The sequence below is a fragment of the Zalophus californianus genome, chromosome 5 (genome assembly GCF_009762305.2).
Source record: "Zalophus californianus isolate mZalCal1 chromosome 5, mZalCal1.pri.v2, whole genome shotgun sequence".
NCBI classification, from domain to species: domain Eukaryota; kingdom Metazoa; phylum Chordata; class Mammalia; order Carnivora; family Otariidae; genus Zalophus; species Zalophus californianus.
The window spans coordinates 115908045-115927709 of NC_045599.1; the positions used below are offsets into that span (position 1 = coordinate 115908045).

Below are 19665 nucleotides of genomic sequence, written 5' to 3' on the forward strand. Positions count from 1 at the left end.
TCCCTGTTTCTGTAGATTGTCTCTGTTCCTTTCTGGTCTATGTTACTCTCTTTGCTTAAAGGATCCCCTTTAATATTTCCTGCAGGGCTGGTTTAGTGATCACAAATCCTTTTAGCTTCTGTTTCTCCTGGAAGCTTTTTATCTCTCCTATTTTGAATGACAGCTTAGCTGGATACAGTATTCTTGGCTGCATGTTTTTCTCATTTAGCAACCTGAATATATCATGCCAGTCCTTTCTAGCCTCCCAGGCCTTTGTGGATAGGTCTGCTACCAGTCTGATGTTTCTACCCTTGTAGATTATGGACCTCTTGTCCCTGAGCTGCTTGTCTCTGAGATTTGCAAGTTTCACTATTATATGTTGAGGTGTTGGCCTATTTTTATTCATTTTGAGGGGGGTTCTCTGTACCTCCTGGACTTGAATGCCTGTTTCCTTCCCCAGATTAGGGAAGGTCTCTGCTATAATTTGCTTCAATATACCTTCTGCCCCCCAACCTCCAACTCTCTTTCCTCTTCTTCTGGGATCCCAATTATTCTAATATTGTTTCATTTTATGGTATCACTTATCTCTCAGATTCTCCCCTTGTGATCCAGTAGTTGTTTCTTTTTCTCAGCTTCTTTATTCTCCATCACTTTGTCTCCTATATCACTAATTCTCTCTTTTGCTCATTTATCCTAGCAATTAGAGCCTCCATTTTTTATTGCATCTCATTATAGCCTTTTTGATTTTGACTTGGTTAAATTTTAGTTCTTTTATTTCTCCAGAAAGGGATTCTCTAGTGTCTTCTATACTTTTTTCAAGCCCAGCTAATATCTGATATCTTTATAATCATTATTCTGAACTCTAGTTCTGACATCTTACTTATATCCATACTGATTAGGTCCCTGACAGTCAGTACTGCCTCTTGTTCTCTTTTTTGAGGTGAGTTTTTCTATCTTGTCATTCTTGCAGAAAGTGGTTACTTTTCTATTTGTAGAGTTGCAGCTATTCTTTTCTTAGATATCTGGTTGAGTTTGTCAGTGTTCAGAATGATTTGATAGCTATCTAGTTGAATTCTTGGGACCAGATGAAACTAAGCTCTCCTACTCTTCCACCATCTTGGACTATTCTCCAGGCAATGTATTTATTACTAGCACATCCTCAATTTCCTCCTTTCTTTCCTCCCTTCCTTTTTTCTTCTTACCTTCTCCTTTCTCCTTCCTTCCCTCCCTCTTTTCTGCCCTTCCTCTATTCTTCCCTCCATCCTTCCAGCATTCTTCCCCCTGCTGGGGGGTCCTCTTCTCCTCCTTTTCTGCTCTTCTTTTTTCTTTCTTATTTCTGTCTCTTTCTTTCTCTTGTCCTTCCTTCCCTAGGACACAAAGGGAGCAAGATCCAATCCTGCCCTCACAGAGTTTACCTTCAAATGGAGACGTTTCTCCTTTACAACCTTGTTTGTGTAACTTGCATAAAATAATCATATGTACACACCTCTTGTCTTCACACCAGATTTTGAAAGCTATCTCTAGCCATGTACTTACAGCTATGGAAAACCGCTGAATGTTTTCATCCTCACAGTCTTGGATGACCTTATTCAGTCGATGATTGTCATGGGATTCCCCATCAGTCACAATTACCATGACTTTTTTAACTCCCCTTCGGGCACCTCGGGCTTCAGTGAAAGCCTCCTTCCTGAAGTGATCACAGAGGAAAGAGAAGCAAATAAAATACCACCCGAAGGTTAGGCAAAGTGATAAACAAAAGAAAAACACTGACAACTCTAGTTAGAACAGTGCTGTCCCTCCACGATCAACACTCACAACCACTGTTCAGGCTGGGAGGCATGAAGATCATTATTTGTAATAGTCTTAGATTTCTCCCAGATGATGAAGAGGTCACCATTTTACTAATCATCACATATCCCATATACAAAGGGCAGCACTATTTCATTCTTTGGAAACTTCTCAGGGAAGGTGTGACTGGAGCACACATCAGATCTGGAGAAGGTCAGATCTTAAATACTTGCTCAACCACTCCTTTCTCTATAAACACTCCTCTTTTCTTCTGCTTTAGGCAGAAGCTTTTGCTTGTCCTCACTTCTACCACATCCATTCTGACATTTATAGAACAGTATGGAAATCCTCTGAGCTGAAGAGGGGTGCTGGGAGAAAACAGACTTTTGTACAACTGGAATGCTTGAGAGTGCTCTTGGATATGGGGAAAAAATGGACATAGTAATAAAGGACTGCAGATGGCTGTGGTCTGAGTCAGTGATAGAGCAGGGCTATGGGGGGCAAGAGTGGATGGAGTAGCTATGAAAGATTTGGTCTGAACTAGGTTTTAGGACACAGGCTGCTGGGGGTAGGGTGGAAGAAAGCAGCACAGAGAGAAAGGGAAAATGCTATAACCTAACTGCAAAGAAAGGAATTTTTTATTCCTTTTTTTAATTTTATTTTTATTTTTATTTATTTATTTATTTATTTTGTTTTATTCCTATTTTTTATTCCAAAAAGCATTTATGGAAGCATAATTTTTGTTGTTTTGTGCTTACACACACACACACACACACACACACACACACACACACAGGGGCATATTTTCCCTCTATTATTTTCTTTCACTCGCTCACTTTCCTTTCTGGGGTCAAGTGCATTTTACTTAGGAATGAAACCGTGAAAGGATTTCATATAATATTTTTTAGATCTTGGTATAAAATGCAGCAATCATTATACTGAATGGTCTATTTCAATATTTTTCTTTGGTCATGAGGACAAACAGCTGCAGTTTGGGATATGCCAAAAAAACATTTCTCTTAACTAAACTTCCAAAGGGTTTGCACAATACACATTAGTTTTACTTCAGATACACAGTAAATATACACAGTGGTGGGTATCTTGTGAGCCGGCTAAAAGATCCTGGTGATGTGGGCAAAGGGATTTTATCTCTGTTTATTTTCCTTTAAAAGGGCTAAATGTCAATATGACAAGATGTTAACAATTGTTGATTTGTTTGGTGAGTACACAGCATTTTGTTGTACTATTTTTTACATTTTTAATTTTTCTTATAATTTTCTTTTTTTTTTTTTAAAGATTTTATTTATTTGACAGAGACACAGCGAGAGAGGGAATACCAGCAGGGGGAGTGAGAGAGGGAGAAGCAGGCTCCCCGCTGAGCAAGGAGCCCAATGTGGGGCTCGATCCGAGGACCCCGGGATCATGACCTGAGCCGAAGGCAGACGCTTAACGACTGAGCCACCCAGGCGCCCCTATAATTTTCAAAATAAAGAAACTATTTAAAAAAGTTAGCCACTAGGGAACTGTGTATCTCTGCCCTCTACACTACACAGATAGATTTTCTGACTTCTTTATATGCACAAAAGTGAAAACAGATGTTAGAGGCTAGTCTTTATTTTTTTTATTATATATATATTTTAAAGATTTTATTTATTTATTTGAGACAGGGAGAGAGAACAAGCAGGAGGAGCAACAGAGGGAGAGGGAGAAGCATGCTCCCTGTTCGAGCAGGGAGTCCAATGTGGGACTCGATCCCAGGACCCTGGGATCATGACCTGAGCCAAAGGCAGACACCCAACCAACTGAGCCACCGAGGTGCCCCAAAGGCTTGTCTTTAAATGAAGTTCAGACATGGATATCATATAAGATTCTATCCTTTTTGCAGTCCTAACTCCTTAGAGGATCACCAAAACTTCCCAGTTCTCTTGAAGATTCAGGCCATTATTGAATGAACCTCAACCAATGGAGATGATTAAAAGACATTTCTTAAAGAAAATCTGGCAAATCTAAACAGGGGTTGGTTTTATATAATATAAGAGTAGCCACTGGCAGAACTCCTGAGTACACTCTTTCTGTTTCAAATATCTTCAGCAAATTGCCCTTTACCCCCAAATACTACCATCCAATGAAAATAGAAGCAAAGGATTCTAACAAATGAAAAATATTGTTTGCAACTGGCCCTGCCTAAAAGGAATAAAGAACAATTAAAAATATGCTTCAGTGTGAAAAACTAATGTATAAGAAGGATACTTAGTAATACCATTATTGAGTTTTATTTATATACAAAACTCAATAAATTATGTGTCTGACAGCTAGACCCTTTGTGAAACATGTAGGCAAAAACCATATAGGGTCATGGAATTTAGAGTGTATTTATGCAGGAGCAAAGCAGCCAGAATATTTCTTCAGTTAGTTTTCAAAGATGAATATTCATTCTTAAGTGGTTGCCTTTGGAAAAACACAGCTCCCTACAGGCTCAGAGCTTTCAAAGAACATTTTGATTTACTTTGAATGTGCAGTCACATTTAGTCAATTATTTAAGAGGGTACATTCAGTACATCTCAACATGTGCACTCTTTGTGCATGCAAATTGGTGATCCCATAAGCAGGTAAATGTAAAATTACCCCATCTGTTTGTGGTTATTTTCTCTTGAGCCCCATATAACTAGAGCCACATGCTTCTCTAACACTTACGAGTCTAAGGCTGCACATGAAATTTTAAATTTTTGAATATCCAACCCATTCTTTGGAATATCCACGTTAACTATTTTAACCCCCTTAAAATACTGATCTTAGCAGGCAGGTGAAATGAGAGCATGGCTAATTAGTTCTTTAAAATCAGATGAGAGTCCAGAAGTTGAAGACACTTAACAGAAGAATCCTTAATATTAGTCAAACTATTTATTAGATTTCCTGTGATATTGGTATTGTTTAGTTTTTGTTCAGAAACTTACTAGCTTTAAAGGCAACTTAGGAAGAAAATAGCAAGAGATAAGAGTTGAACGCAGTTTGGAAAAATATAGAAAAACTGTTTCACAGTGTAATCAAAGGAAGTTCTGTAGCTTCTCATAGAATGAAGTTCAGACAGAGTGGGGAGGTATAGGAGAAAGGAAGGGATGTAAATTAGAGGGAATTTGGAGAAAGGAAGAAAGAAAGAGTGCACAAATGATGAAGTTCTTGCAACTTCTTTTAATCTTTTCACTGAAAATGATTTCAAATATAGCAATATTGAATTTGACCTTTTAAAAACTCTTACTTGAGAGCTTCAATAACTCTAAATCAGGTACTGTAAAATTATGGACATACTAGGATATAAATATATATTGAGTAGAAGTGGATGAATATTAATCCTTTTTTTAAAATGAGATTCCTGGAGACAAAGAACAAAGGGAAAAGATATTCACTAATATTATGTCTTAGTACCCAAGAACGTGATGCAGCAGACTACAGTAATTTTCTGATTTTTCCATCATTTCAACCTTTGGAATAAGAGGAAAGATATGAAGGGTGGGGAGACTATATTGTAGAAAAACTTGATCCAATAACTATTAATCAGTGGGATCTAGTTTTAAAAAAAGATGGCTTTAAATATTGCCAAGGTAAATGTTCATTCGACACTCTAAAGGGTTTGATTGTGAGCAGTTATTTTTGCATAGTCTTTTACTTTGGTTTATTTTTTAATCCACATACCTGGCTGTGTCTATTCCAAGGGCTGTCATAGTCTGGCGGCCACCTCTCTGGATTATTTTATTTGCTGCAACAAGTACCTCTTCTGTTGATGAATACTTATTGAGGTTGAACTCATGGGTTACATTTTCTCCATACTGTACAATTCCAACCTGAAATACCAAGCCACTCTGAGTTATCCATTTAGCAATGCTCCGTTTTCAATTTTCTTTAGTTTAAACATGTAGATCAGATATACTTTTTTGTCTTTCAGATGAGTTTAAAAATTCATCAGTACACAAATCCTTCTGTTTTGACAGCAATAACCATTGGCACTTGTGGATATTCACAGCCCAAAGAACAAGAATGATAGTACTATTATTAAACTTCCCAAACAATTGGTTTATATCTTCAATAGTTTCTACTGGATGACTCTGGCAGGCTTTGGTGGGTAGAAGGTGCTACACACTGACAGGCTCTCTGCCTTCACTTTGTTTCTAAACTAGAGAGAGAGAGAGAGAGAGAGAGAGAGAGAGAGAGAGAGAGAGAGAGAGGGAGATTCAACACATGATCATTCCAATGCATGTTCAACTGTGGAGAGGGCTATCATGCTGTTTAGCAAGTAGGACGTAAGGCCCTACTTCAGAAGAGGCTCAGGGAAAGCCTTTTAGAAGTGATAATCAAGTTAAGACTGAAAGATGCAAGGAGTGTGGAGACCTGTCCTGAATGGAGGCTGAGTGGGAGGATGGGGTCCACATGAGGAGAATCTGTATGTAAAGAAGATGAGATGAGCAAAAAGCAAGGGACGTCCTGAGAACCGAAAGGAAGTCAGTGAGCCTGGACCAGGCTGTGAGGGGAAGTGAAACAAGATGAGGCTGGATGAGTAATAAGCGGGGCATGTATCTGGGGAGGGCACATATGTGCTTCAGGCTTTATCTAGTTCAGGCGTAGCTTCATTTCTCTCACGCCAGCCCTTCTCCCCACCATCCCTTTTCATGTTATCTGTCTTCCCTTTCTGCCTTCCTCCTTTCACTCTGTCCTTTGCACAGACTGGATAATTTGGGCAGCTAACTGCAAAGTCACCATAGAGTAAAATGATACAGAGGGTAAAGTGTCCCCAGATTTGATTTCCTTTGATTCCTATACCTCCCCCTCCCCTAGAGACACCCATTTTTCTTATCCTTTTTCTATACCTTTCCTTAAATGTTTATGTGAACCAATAGACTAATCTATATCAAGAACTGTGACTGGAGATAACTTTTTGTTTAATTTTCTCTACTCAAAATTTGAGATTCAGAGAATTCTATACCCAAAGGAATGTCTTTTTAATGTAGAAATCTGGGCACTACATTTCTTGGGTTGGGGAAGCGATTTGAGACAAGGCTGCCTTCTTTCCCAGGCAATTGTGTCGTTTGTCCATTGATAAAGTTGCTTCATGCTTGCTTCAGACCCATCCTATTTCCAAGTCTGATCCTATTTCCAAATGGCAGAGGGGACTGGCATCTACCTTCCAGCTTCCCTTGCAGATGTCACTGTTTTCAGAAATCTTTAGGCTTAATTACGTGTCTGATTTAATGATACATTTCCACAGTTGTGTCTTTCTTCTTGGAAACCAGAAGTATACTCTGGCATTTTCAGAAACCAATAGGAGAACCTTCCAATTTAAAATAATCTTTATCATCTTTGAGCTACCTTCTAGAGTGCTTTAGAAATCGTGGACCAATTAAGGCCACTATACTTAAATAAGAGTAGTATCGTATATTTTTAATGCTTTTCAAAAATTTTTTTCCCAATTTATTCAGATTATAGTAACAGAAATTAGTACCACATTTTATAAATGAGGAATTTAAGTTTAAAATACTCCTCATGGTGAAGGGGCAGAAAAGGGTCTAGTCTAAGATGTGAGTCCTTTATCTCAGGGCTTTTTCCATCACTCTACTTCCTCTCTACAAAAACACACCTCTCTAAAGTCCCTGCATTCTCTTTCACCTCATTCTGACAGTTTCTACTAAATGCTGCTATCATATCATTGCTACTTGATGAATTTAATGAGCTAGCTACCTAATTGAGATGCACTGGAGAATATAATAAAGCAAAGCAAACAAACAAACAGATCATATTTTAAAAATGGAACATATTAATCCTTCCTTAGAGTTGCTTAGTTGGGTATAGGATAAATAAGAAATAACCGGAGAGCATATTCAAGTGTAAGATAAGGTGCATAATAGGCTGAGTGAACATGCAATCTGCTCAGTTCATGTCCAGGATAACCCTGATCTTCTATGAACATATCTTTCACTATCTAGTCCAAGATTATGTGCCATTATAATTGGAATAAAGATGACGAGAAGTCCCTTTGGAAATAAAGTAGGCTACAACCAACTAATAATGCAAAAAATAATAAAATGAATGAGGACACACCCATAACTCCCAATTCAGGTTATTTCTTTGAATTAAATGTTATGGATAGTTCTCTATTACTCTCCACAAAGATTTAAAAATATTATCCCAATGACCTTTATAGCTTTTAATTAATAATTCAGGGAGAAACTGAATAATTATTAAGGGAAACCATGAAGGTTTGACATTGTCTTTGCATATATAAATATTCAATGTAAATAAAGGTAAAATGATTTTGCTACTTAGATAATCATTATGCCTGTTTTTGGGTATCAAAATGAATAAATGCTACTGTGGAAGTTAATTGCTCACCCATTCAGGACATCTTACAGAGTTGCTTTGTTTTTCTTTCCCTTTGTTTTTATTTGATTAAGCAGGAGACCAAAGAACTCTGAAAACTGTCATTCCTGTCATTATTCTTGGATATTTTACTACTTGGGTGCATCTAGTGAACACCCTAATCTCTCGTTTGGATAATCTATTGAATAGCCTAGTCTCTTATTTCTTTGACTTCCTCATCTTCAGTAATTTTTTCCTCTAGGTCACCTATATTGTCCAGTCTCAAGGTCTTATCCTTGACCTCAACAGGAAGAACAGCAGTACCTCCATCTCAATTTCAAGTGTTCGTCTGTCTGACCATTAACTTCAGCTCATTTACCTAGTATATCTAATTCATCAATTCCTTCACCACATCAAGACTTCCAATTATTCAGAGATCGTATTTTTTTTTTAACTTAGCATAGATTTCATGGTCCATCACCACAATCATTTACTTGCAAACTTTAACTCCTTTAACCTTTTTTCCCCTCCATTAACTCACTTGGCTAACTTCCAACTCTGGTTAAGTCCAAGTATCTTCTTTTCTTTGCGAGCTTCTGTGACACTAAATGTTTCTAGACAGAAATCACACAACTTATAGACTAGTCTCACTTTAAAGTTATGGCCATGAATCTCTAATGTGGTTGCACATAACACTGCCCAGCAGTCCTACTGTTTTGTACTAATGAGTGCACTTTGCTCCCATTTATTGAGTTCAATCGAATTCTAGTCATAAACTATTAACTGCTCGGGAAAAAGAGAGTATCACACTGATACATGGGGAGGAGGTCACATGAAAAGAGGTAGAATTTATGCCGATTAAACAAGGCTGTTTTGTGCCATAATATTTGACATTTGCAACATACTTTACATATCTTATAAAACCTTCTATGAACTATTGGATTATCTGGACACCAGGAATAGCAGAAAAATTTTAGCCCCTTGGTAAGTCAGAAATCAGTGCTTTATATCTTTTTCCTCTCTCTCTTTCTCTACTGACTTAACATATATCTCAATTCCATAAGTTTATTCTTTAGATAACTTATAACTGCCAGTTGCCTCACGCTTTCTTTATACTTTGCTTCTAACAACTCCATGGGAGAGCCTCTTCAAATGGCTGACTACCCTTCGACTGCTAGAGCTGCTTTGCCCCAGAGGCTCAAAGAGCCAGAAATACCTGGAAATATTCTCCCTCCTCACCCCTTGCCCTGCTCCATAGATGATGTCTGAGTCCAGGCAGGGAAAGATCAGTCCCTTGACTCAACTTGGAGTTCCCCTTCCAGATCAGCCTGAGGTCCTGATTTCACCTGAAATCACACCCTTGGTTGTCCTCAGTTGATACTGTTGCACTCTCCCAAATCTCTTACTATTTTCTGTTAAAAGCCACTCCCTTAGTAAATCACTGTCACTTGGCTCATTTTCTCAGGGTTTGTGTCTGGGAAACCAGACCTAAGGGAGGGAGAGAGGATATAAAGCACTGATTTCTGCCTTACCAAGGGGCTAAAATTTTTCTGCTATTCCTGATGTCCAAATAATCCAATAGTTCACAGAAGGTTTTATAAGATATGTAAAGTATGTTGCAAATGTCAAATATTATGGCACAAAGCAGCCTTGTTTAATTGGCATAAATTCTACCTCTTTTCCTGTGAGCTATTATCCCTGTTTCTGAATTTCTTCATTGGCCTAGGCTAGACCTCACTGCCTTGAACCTGGACTGTGGTAATCGTTGGTCTCTCTGCCCTTGCTCTCCCTCAGATTTCCATTCTCCTCAGCTCCATCTACATATTCATGGAAGATTAACTGTCTTGAAATTCTGCTTTTATCACATAACTTCCTTCTTCAAAAATCTCTAATAACTCTCCATTGCCTACTACATCAATGACTTTGAAATATACTTTAAAAGAGAATTTTTATTCTACTTAAAATGGAAACAGATAAAACTTCAAGGTGCTCCTTGAAATACTAGACCTGTAGAGTAAAACTCAGTTTTCTTTCCCTGACCTGCAGTCACTCAACAGCCTGACTGCACTTTCTTTGTTCCCCCTCAACTCTAGGATTCCCCAGTCCGAGTGCTGTCCCTACTCTTTCTCATCCCCCCCAATAAAACTAAATTTTTATTACCCATTCTGGAAGATTCAATTCAAGTTTCACTTTTTCTGCAAAACTTTCCCTACCTAATCACCAATCTAGATAATACTGATCTTCCTCTTCTCTGAGCCCTGAGGCAAACTTGTCTGTTTTGCTCCTGTGAGTACAGCATTCTTCTCAACTGCTTTGTATGTGTGCTTTATCTTCCCAACTACATTATATGTTCCAGAGGGGCAAGGAGGGGTAAAGAGCGTGGACTATGTCACAGCTTTTGGTATTCTCTTATCCCATGCCACTGCTTTGCTTTGCTTACAGTTGACCCGCATACATTCTTACTAGATGACTGTAACATTTCACATGAGCAAGTAGAAAATTGAGATAGCAGGGAAATAAGAAAAAGAGAGACAAAAAGAAGTGTGGGAAATGAGAAGACTGGGCAGTAGAAACTCAAATCTCAGGGAAATGACACAATGTAGGTCCCTGGCTGATACTGGGCTGCATATTTCCTTAGGAACCAGGCAGAATAAGACCTGCTGTGCTTTCCCTATAAAAAGAGTTCCATTTATTGATTTTGATCACAGGAAAATGGTCAAATCACAAAACAAACATAACTAATACTTTGCTGAGTATTGATGAGACTCAGTGAATAAAAACAGTTTCAGTCCCAGCTTAGCATATAATTTAAGGCAGGTAAAACAGGTTCATACTAGCACACTGTGTATATATGCATATGCAACAGAATCAAATAAAGGTCATGATTAAATAGCAACATAAAAAGTGAGCCAAGTGATGAACACACACTGAAGGAGGCTGGAGGAGAGAAGCACAAGCACATTTACTCTCTTGCATTGAAAGGCCTCATGGAGGGAAGAAAATGTAGCCTCCTAAGCAAGAACCCCAGGTAAAGAACAGACAGTGGGTTATGAATGTAGAATGGGAGAAAGCAAAGCTGTCTGGAGCTTGGAAAATATGTTAAAAATGATGAGGAACTGAAACCATTCTAGAAATTGAGAAAAATAAAACCTGCCAATAATCATCATATTTGACTTGAAGCAGTCAGTTGCTTCAGTTGTTGGAATGATACAAGAACCAGAGGGTAGAAGTTAAGTAGAACACTGTTGGAGAGTAATGGGGATGATGAATATTCTAGGCATGTTTGCTAAATGGAAATAAGTAAGCAGGGATGGCAGCTAAAAGAAGCAATAGGTTCGATGTGAACTTTAAGAGAAAATGGAAAAAAAGTAGCTTATGACCTCAGCAAGAGTACAGGAAGGTAGTAACAACACTCCTAAGGAGTGGATGAATCCCAGGTAGAATGGTTGCTTTTGGAGACACCTGGAAAGGAAGCCTTTACTTCCTAGGGAGATACAGTTTGACCTTCCTGATTAAGTAGAACAAAAGATATAGGTATGTAATTGTAATCTAAGGCCAAAGAGAACTAAGCTTCAGGCTAGAGCATAAATCAGGCACACAATGGCTGAGGATTCTGTTACATAAACCAGAGGTTTGTAACACTGATTCAAACCCTCCATTTAACATGAGATTTATAATCCTTCTTCAGCTAAGCCATGAACTAATATTCCCTTACCCCTTTCCTAGGGAGTACTAGCATCTTTTTGTATGTTCCTAGGTATGATATTTAAAGAATTCCATGGTCAAGTAAACTTGGAAAACAATGGGTAACACAAAGTTAACATGTATCTTTACAGCAGGACCCCCTTCGACATCCTCTCTGTCTCTCTGTCTTTATCTCTTTTGTCTGTCTCTCTTTCTCCCTTTGCTATTTATATTAACAACAACAACAACAACAAAACACCACAAATTTTGAATGAAAAAGACCAAGGCTTTCTCTTACTCCTGTCTCCAGTTGCTCTACTCTGACTCATAAGCAAATTCTTCTGAAAGTGCTCTCAGAGAGGGGCCTGGGTGGCTCAGTCAGTTAGGTGACCAACTCTTGGTTTCAGTTGGGGTCCTGATCTCACGGTTGTGAGACTGAGCCCCGCATTGGGCTCCATGCTTAGCTGGGAGTCTGCTTGAAATTCTCTCTCTCCCTCCGCCCCTGCCCTCCTCTCTAAAATAATAAATAAATAAATCTTTAAAAAAAATGAAAGTGCTCTCAGAATCTCTAATATGAAAACATGAATTGTGAATCATGAATTGGAAGACCAGGTATATTTTATTCTTATTTAAGGGAATATTTTTGGGAGAAACATATTCAACACCTCAAGCAACATAGTTTGGAAACATTTCTTTACATACTGAGTTACCTACTTGTAAAGATCAATTAATTGTTCTGCCTCGTTGACCTTTGTTATATTCATGATACAATATCATGTACTGCAGTTACACAAATATAAGATTTTATCTCATTTCTGAGTTGGAAGTCTTTTGGGTTCAGGGACAAAGTTTTAGTTAGTTTTTTTTTTAAATTTTTTAAACTGCCCATGACACCTAGCATAATATTTGATCAATAAGATACTTCATATATATCTGCCAAATTACAATGAATTAATTATCTAAGTGGCTTCATTTCTTTTGGGGGTTAGAGAAGAAAGAGGAGGAAAATGAATATGAGAAATATAAAAGAAATCATTGTAAGGAGGACCTTCTGATTTTTCTTTCATGAAACTTCAAGTCAAAACAGAATGACAAAGAAGTATAAGAAAGAGAAGTGTGTAAAATAGCTATTAAGTGTATTAAGTCAGAGAGCTATGAAGGAATGGGATTATTTTCTCATTTAGAGTTGTATTATTACTTTGTATTGTTAAGTCAATGTTATATCAGCAGTACCTAAATTTTAATTTCTAGCACAAACTAAGTTTCTGGGCTTTCATTCAACAATTAACATTATCAACTCAATGGCTTCTTTAGGAGAATAATGATAGGGTAAAACAATTGAGTTTTCAGTGTAAGATGCACAATTGCTTAACATGAAAAGACCTCAGGCTTTGTGTCTGGCCAATTTTATATTTCCTTTTACCAAACTATGGTACAGAAGCCCTGCCCTATAATATGCTTCTAATGTAATCAAGTCAGAGTATGATGTGGTAATAATACAGATTGTAGTCCGAGTGAACCATCATCATGGACCATTCCGAGGCTATTTTAGCTGAAACTAGGCTTAACCTCTTGTCACTATGGAGAGGGACATAAATGAGACTGGTTCCCAAGGACATGAAATGAGTTCTCAGAAACATAAAATTGATAGATGATAGATATAAGTTCTAGGAAAAGGGTGTCTTTAGCTGCCCTCTTGAATGCTGCTGCAATGAAACTCATCCAAGTTCAAAAATGCAAGGATAGGAGAGTAAAAGTAAAGTTCCAAGGAGAGAGAAGACTGTGGCTGAAATCAGGATGAGAGGTGAATGGGGCTGGGGAGGGAACACCTGCAAAGAAAAGCCTGAAATCTAATGTAAAGGGATGTCTGGGGGGAGTCCCCACAAACAAGTACTTCTAGCTCAATGACTTCATGATGTGAAGTGAGAGAAGGAGGTCATTACAGCAATGGTTTTTAACACAAGGAGAAAAATTCCAGCAATGACATTTTTCCAACCCAAATGATTTATCTCCTATGTGCTTGGCAACACATAAAACTCCAAATTGTAGTCCATAAATAAAAGGTTTAAGGCACGATGCTGTCAAAGTGGAATTCACAGTCTGCCAGGAGAGACAGACACATGAAGCAAAAAGTAGTGCTACCAATTGATGAGAGCAATAAGTGAAGGGTGAGCACAAGGTACGGGAACACGGGAGGAGAAAGAATTGTTCATGGGAAGCAGGGGTGGAAAGATCAGGGAAAGTGACAGAGCAAGTGACATTGGAACTGAGTCTATGAAGTTTACCTAGCACCCAGGGCCTGGGGGTGGGAGTGGCAGCAGAGCAAGAAGGGAGGCAAAAAGACACCAGTGAGGCAGAGGGCAGCGGGAACGACTGGTGCCAGGTGACAGATGCCATATAATCCACTGGAGAGCTTGGATATTATTCAGCAGGTGAAGATAGGTAATTTTTTATCCAGGGAAATGCTATAATCTGAAAAGATCTGGAAAGATAACTCAGGTGAGTTATGGATAGAGGTAGGAGAAAATGGAGACTGGGTGGTTAGTGATAGAGAAGATTCACCTCATTCACAGCACCACTGTCGGAAAGTATATCCTGATTGACAAGGATATGGCTGCAAGGTGCAGTCAGGCTTCTTTTCAGACTTCAAAATGATGAATCAGGCCTCATATTTAAGGCTTCTAGGGAAATGGCCATGAAATGCGCAGTAAAAAGAAAGATAAATAATATTCCTAAAATTTAATTAATTTCTCTCTTTCATTTTGCCTGGTTTAATGTTATGCTATACTCTTGATAGCAACAATCTAGACATTGTTCCATTAGTATATTTCACTTTTATATCAAGCCTCACAATTTACTGGTTTTATTTAGGGTAATGCACTCGTATTTGGCATATTTATATCATTCTCATTTATTATTAAAAGCAATGTTATGTTTAGGTATTGAGGATCAATAAGACCTCCGTAATGTTTATACCATCATATCTTTTATAGCAAGCTCAGAGTGTTTCAGGTTTGTTTTTATAGGTGGTTTTTTAAAAGGCAACTTTATAGCCTTTACTCTGTCTTGGATAAAAAATTGGCTTACAAAATTTCCTTCACTGTGTTTGCAAAAAATGGGTCCACACAGAAACATGGAAGAAATTTTGAGTAACTATTTGGAGTTGATCTTTTTGTCATTATGCTGCATTCTACTAATATACACTAATTGTCATATGGAAACTTTATTTTTTTAAGTTTTTTATTTTAATTCTACTTAGTTAACATACAAGTCATGTTATATTAGTTTCAGGTGTACAATATGGTGTGATTCAACATTTCCATACAACATTCTGTGCTCGTCACAAGTGCACTCCTTAATGCAAGCTTTTTTATTTGTTTTCCTTCCTTCCTTCATTTTTTTCTTTGTTGTGTTGATAATTACTTGCACATCTTTGCTACTACCTTTCAATACATGCTATTACTACATGACAAATCTATGACTGTAGAGAATAGGCTATCATATTTCATCTTTACCTGTTGTACTAAGTGTATGACTGTAACCAATATAATAAACAAGAACTCATGAGGTAGAGTCAGAATGTAAATTTTTTTGGCTCATGATCCCTTTAAAATTTATCTAGGGTGAAGTTCTTCCATTACCCCTAGATAGAAAGATAAATGTCTTATTCTTTGTTTTAAAATATCTATTAAAAAAAAAAAGAGACCTATACAATTTGACCCGTAAGCAATACAGGTTTGAACTGTGTGGGTCCACTGATACATGACTTTTTTTTTTTGGTAAATACAGTGTAGTACTGTAAATGTGTTTTCTCTGCCTTATGATTTTCTTAATCACATTTTCTTTTCTCTAGCTTATTTTATTGTAAGAATACGGTATAGAATATATATAACATATACAATATGTCTTCATCCATTCCTTGTGTTATTGGTAGGGCTCCCAGTCAACAGTGGGCTATTAGCAGTTAAGTTCTCAGGGAGTCAAAAGTTACATGCAGACTTTTAACTATGCAGGGAGTCAGTGCCCTTAACCTTCACATTGTTCTAGGGTCAACTGTATTTTAATTTAGTTGTACCACATGAAATTGCTGTATTTGTAGGTAAAAAATGATCAAATAGCAACAATTTCATATAGTTCAACCTAAATTAAAACAAACTCAAGAAGACAAAATATCAAAGTTGATTTATAGTTAAATTTTCTCTCCTCCCCTTACTAAGGCTTACAGGGGGTGAGAAGCATGTAGTTGAGAAAGGGGCACAACCAGCTGTTTCTTTGTTTCTTTACTCATCTTCCCTTAGATCATTAACTATAGTTTCTGACCTCTCCAGGGACAGGGGTAGGAGAGATGTATAAAGGATACAGGAATTCTTACTTGACTGGTGCTATCCTGAGGTAGATCAGGTGCTACCAGGTGATAACAGCCTTCTGGTGGGTTCTCTGCAGATTTCCCTTTACTTACGTCCTTGTCTGAGTGAATATATTTCCCTACTGCAGTCCTAGACATCAGGGATGTCTTCTGCTTTTCTGTGCAGAAGAAGCCTCTGCTCACCTCCAGGAGTCTATGGATAGGACCTAGCACGATTCCACGATGATTCATAAACACACACATTCTTTGTACTGACAGACGCTGGGCCTGCAGGCCAATTCCACTGTGGCTACCTCTCATCTGATTGCCGGTCAGGAGCTGGTCGGCTGCTATCTCCCCCGTTAGGTATTTCAGGCAAAGGTCAGGCACTAGTCAAGGTGTGTCCCAACTTTAGTGGACACACCAAGCTCACTGTATGATCCCACTGAAGCCTTTCTCACTAGACTCTTCATAAATCCCCTCAACTCCATTCTTAATTCCTTTATACCTTTGAGGTGGGTGAGGAGTCTAAGAATTCATCATCCAGCTTTTAGCTTTCTATCTGTAGGCTCTCTCACAATTTATTTTTATATCTTCCCTTTTCAGGAATGAAGGTGGGGAGGATAAGTAATTGACCTGCTCCGTTTCTGACCTGGGCTGGTTCACCCCTCCTTAGGCAACCTGGTGGTCCCCGGCTCCCGGGAGGAGGTAGCCATATTGATGCCGAACTTGGCGCGCACACCCCATCAGCATAGCGCACTACAGCCCAGAACTCCTGGGCTCAAGTGGATCCTCCTGCCTCAGCCTCCGAAGGAGCTGGGACTACAGGCACGTGCCACCGCGTCCGGCAGAGGATAAGTACTTGGGAGGAAAAATTCCAGAAGCAAATTCTGTCAATCTTCGGGCAGAATTGGGTGCTTTAATTGAAAACAAACAAAAACAAAAACAAAAGACAAAACAATCCAAACTTATTTAAATTATGTTACCACCAGTCAGGGAAAAAAATGGTTGTTAAAATAAATTATTTATGTTTTTAGAGAGAATTACTATAAGACCACATGAAAGATAACCATACTTTTCAGTACACATTTCTTTGAAGAGGAAGTATTTTTCCAAAATTTCTATGAACAAATTTCTTTTCTGAATCCACTGAAGGAAGGTCAAACTTTAAAGGGAGTTTAAATGCGTTACACTTAAAACCTTATTAAATACAATTTAGCAAAATTGATGGCTTAGTAAATATGTCCTTTTCAATCCATCTCATTTAGAGAATTACTTATGAAACTAGTCATCAATACAACTTAAGCCAAAATAGAAAAAGATTAGAAAATACTAAAGTACAAACACTAAAGCCCAAAGTATAAAATAATATACTTAAAAGAATATTAAAATGCCAGTTATAGAAAAAGTGTCTCATTAAATGTCCACCTATCAGAGAAAAAATTTTAAAAGCATTAATTATGATACACACATTTATTCAACAGAGTCTCATTAAGGGCCCACTATATCACAGCAAAGCACTGGCTGCCACTGAAAAAGATTAAAAGGTGATATAAAGTCTGTATCTAGAGATGCAGCAGACACACGTACACTATATAGAATAATGCATTAGTCCTGTGTTTCTCAAACTTTACCGTGTTTAAGGATCATGTAGCTTGCTTACTTAAAATGCAGGCTCTAGAACCCCACCCTGAGAGACTCTGATTCTGAAAATCTGGGGTACAGCCCAAGGACCTCAGGGATTTGGAAAAAGAAATTCTATGAGCCACTTTTGGAGAAACACTGCATTATACAGAAACCCTATGAGGGCACTGGCTGTGTCTGTCTTATTCTCCACTATTATCCAAACCCTAGCCCAGAGCCCAGTGCACTGTAAACCCTCAGGAAAAACATTTGAGTAAATGAATGAAGGAGTATGGATAAACTCCACAATGAATTATACAAGCGAGATGCAACATAAAAATTTAGCCATTTAAGAAGCTCCTCTCTCCTTAGGAAGAAGGTTTCCTTGGGTGAAGTCAGCAGATATCACAACTGACTCGGTGCACAGGGTTGCATTCTGAAATTTTCCCCTCTGTGGAATGGTGTCTTAGAACTGAGTAAATGTGACCTGACTCTTCTGCCTCAGAGTATGTTCATTTCCCTCCCATTCACTGGTAGCATCTGAACCCTTAAGGCCTGACCCCTATTCCTCTGAATAGAGTGATTGTTCCCCCCAAGGAAAGACATAGGATTCCATACAGCCCTCACTGGCTGGCTAGAATTCCACTGGTGGCTGGCAGAATAGCTCCTTTATTAGGACTTTCACTATAGAAATATAAAATTAATTACGGTTCTAGTGGATAGAAACATTAAAATTGCAGCAGGATGGGTTGAGTATATAAGCAACTGATTGTTATCTATTTCTTTACAAAACAGAGTCATCACTGGCACAGATCTCCACTGAGGCGGTGATTATTTTTCTAAGAGAGCCTTGTAGATTTCCTTCTTGAGGTTGTGGAGCAATTTCAAACATGTCACTGCTGCATTATTGTCCACAAATAGCTACAGATACATTTTTTTACAGTGAAACAGATAAATGAATTTAAAAATAAAATAAAATTTCCAGATGAATAAAAAATACTTGAAATTAAAAAAAATATTCCAAGACTATTCTTGAATTTGGAAAGAAAGGACTGGCTAAGGAAGCAAATGGGGTGGGCAAAACAGGTGGAAGTGAAGAAAGCACATCCTGGGGGAGGCAGTGAGAGAGGACAGAGCTGCGGTCTAGCCACTTCATGGCAGGTGTGTCAGGGGTCAGGGAAGAGAGTGCCACAGGGCTGGCCGCAGAAGGACAGGGGCAGTCATGATGAAACGAAAAGGACTAGAGACCTGACATTTAGGACCAGGTCTGAAACTTCTCCAGAAGTAGAGGTCTCCGCAAGGACAGAGAGCCCGACTGCAGTTGGAAAAGCCATGGTTTCTGATCTGTCATCAGTAAGCAAGTGACCTTGAACAAGTTACTTAGACTCTTCCATCCCCTCCATAGATTGAGATTTTGGGGCTAAATGACCTCCACAATTCTGCCCAGCTTTAATTTTATAGCGCTATGAAAATGTATTGACCAAAGAGAGAAAGGATGGAGAAGAGAGGAAAGAAGGAAGAGAGAGGTCCTCAGAAGGAGAAAAAGATGGAGGAGGAAGTCACATTCTGGAGTGGTCTTTTAAAGGATGCAGGCTGCCTTATGGCCTGTAGCAAGAAGAGATATAATATCCCCTCAAAACCTCTGGTAATTCACTTGGGAAGATTAACTGCAAATGAGAAACTTGTATCCAGGAAAATTTACATTTTGTGATGCATAAAAGTTCATTTTCTTTAAATAATTTTACACTGATTTCAAGATTTCTTTATGGTACAGTAGGATATACACAGCCTTGCCCCTTACCTAGCTCTCACCTATTCAGCCTTGGAACACAGCCATATGACATTTCAATTTGAGGTTTTCCATCTACTTTGCAATCTTCAACTACTATCCTTTTGGGAAA

General features: G+C 38.3%; 1 protein-coding gene across 11 annotated transcripts in view; it reads right to left on the reverse strand.

Moving 5' to 3' along the window:
* ITGA1 (integrin subunit alpha 1) overlaps positions 1-19665 on the reverse strand; it is a 167818-nt gene that overhangs the window by 73947 nt on the left and 74206 nt on the right. For all 11 annotated transcript variants that reach the window (XR_003522259.1, XR_003522258.2, XR_003522257.2 and 8 more), the window contains 2 exons: positions 5458-5606; positions 1516-1666 (listed from right to left, as the gene is read on the reverse strand). Coding sequence is in view for 8 of the 11 variants with exons in the window: in XM_027606606.1 (XP_027462407.1) it covers positions 1516-1666; positions 5458-5606 (300 nt within the window). In the remaining 3 variants the exon portion in view is untranslated. The remainder of the gene's footprint in view (positions 1-1515; positions 1667-5457; positions 5607-19665) is intronic.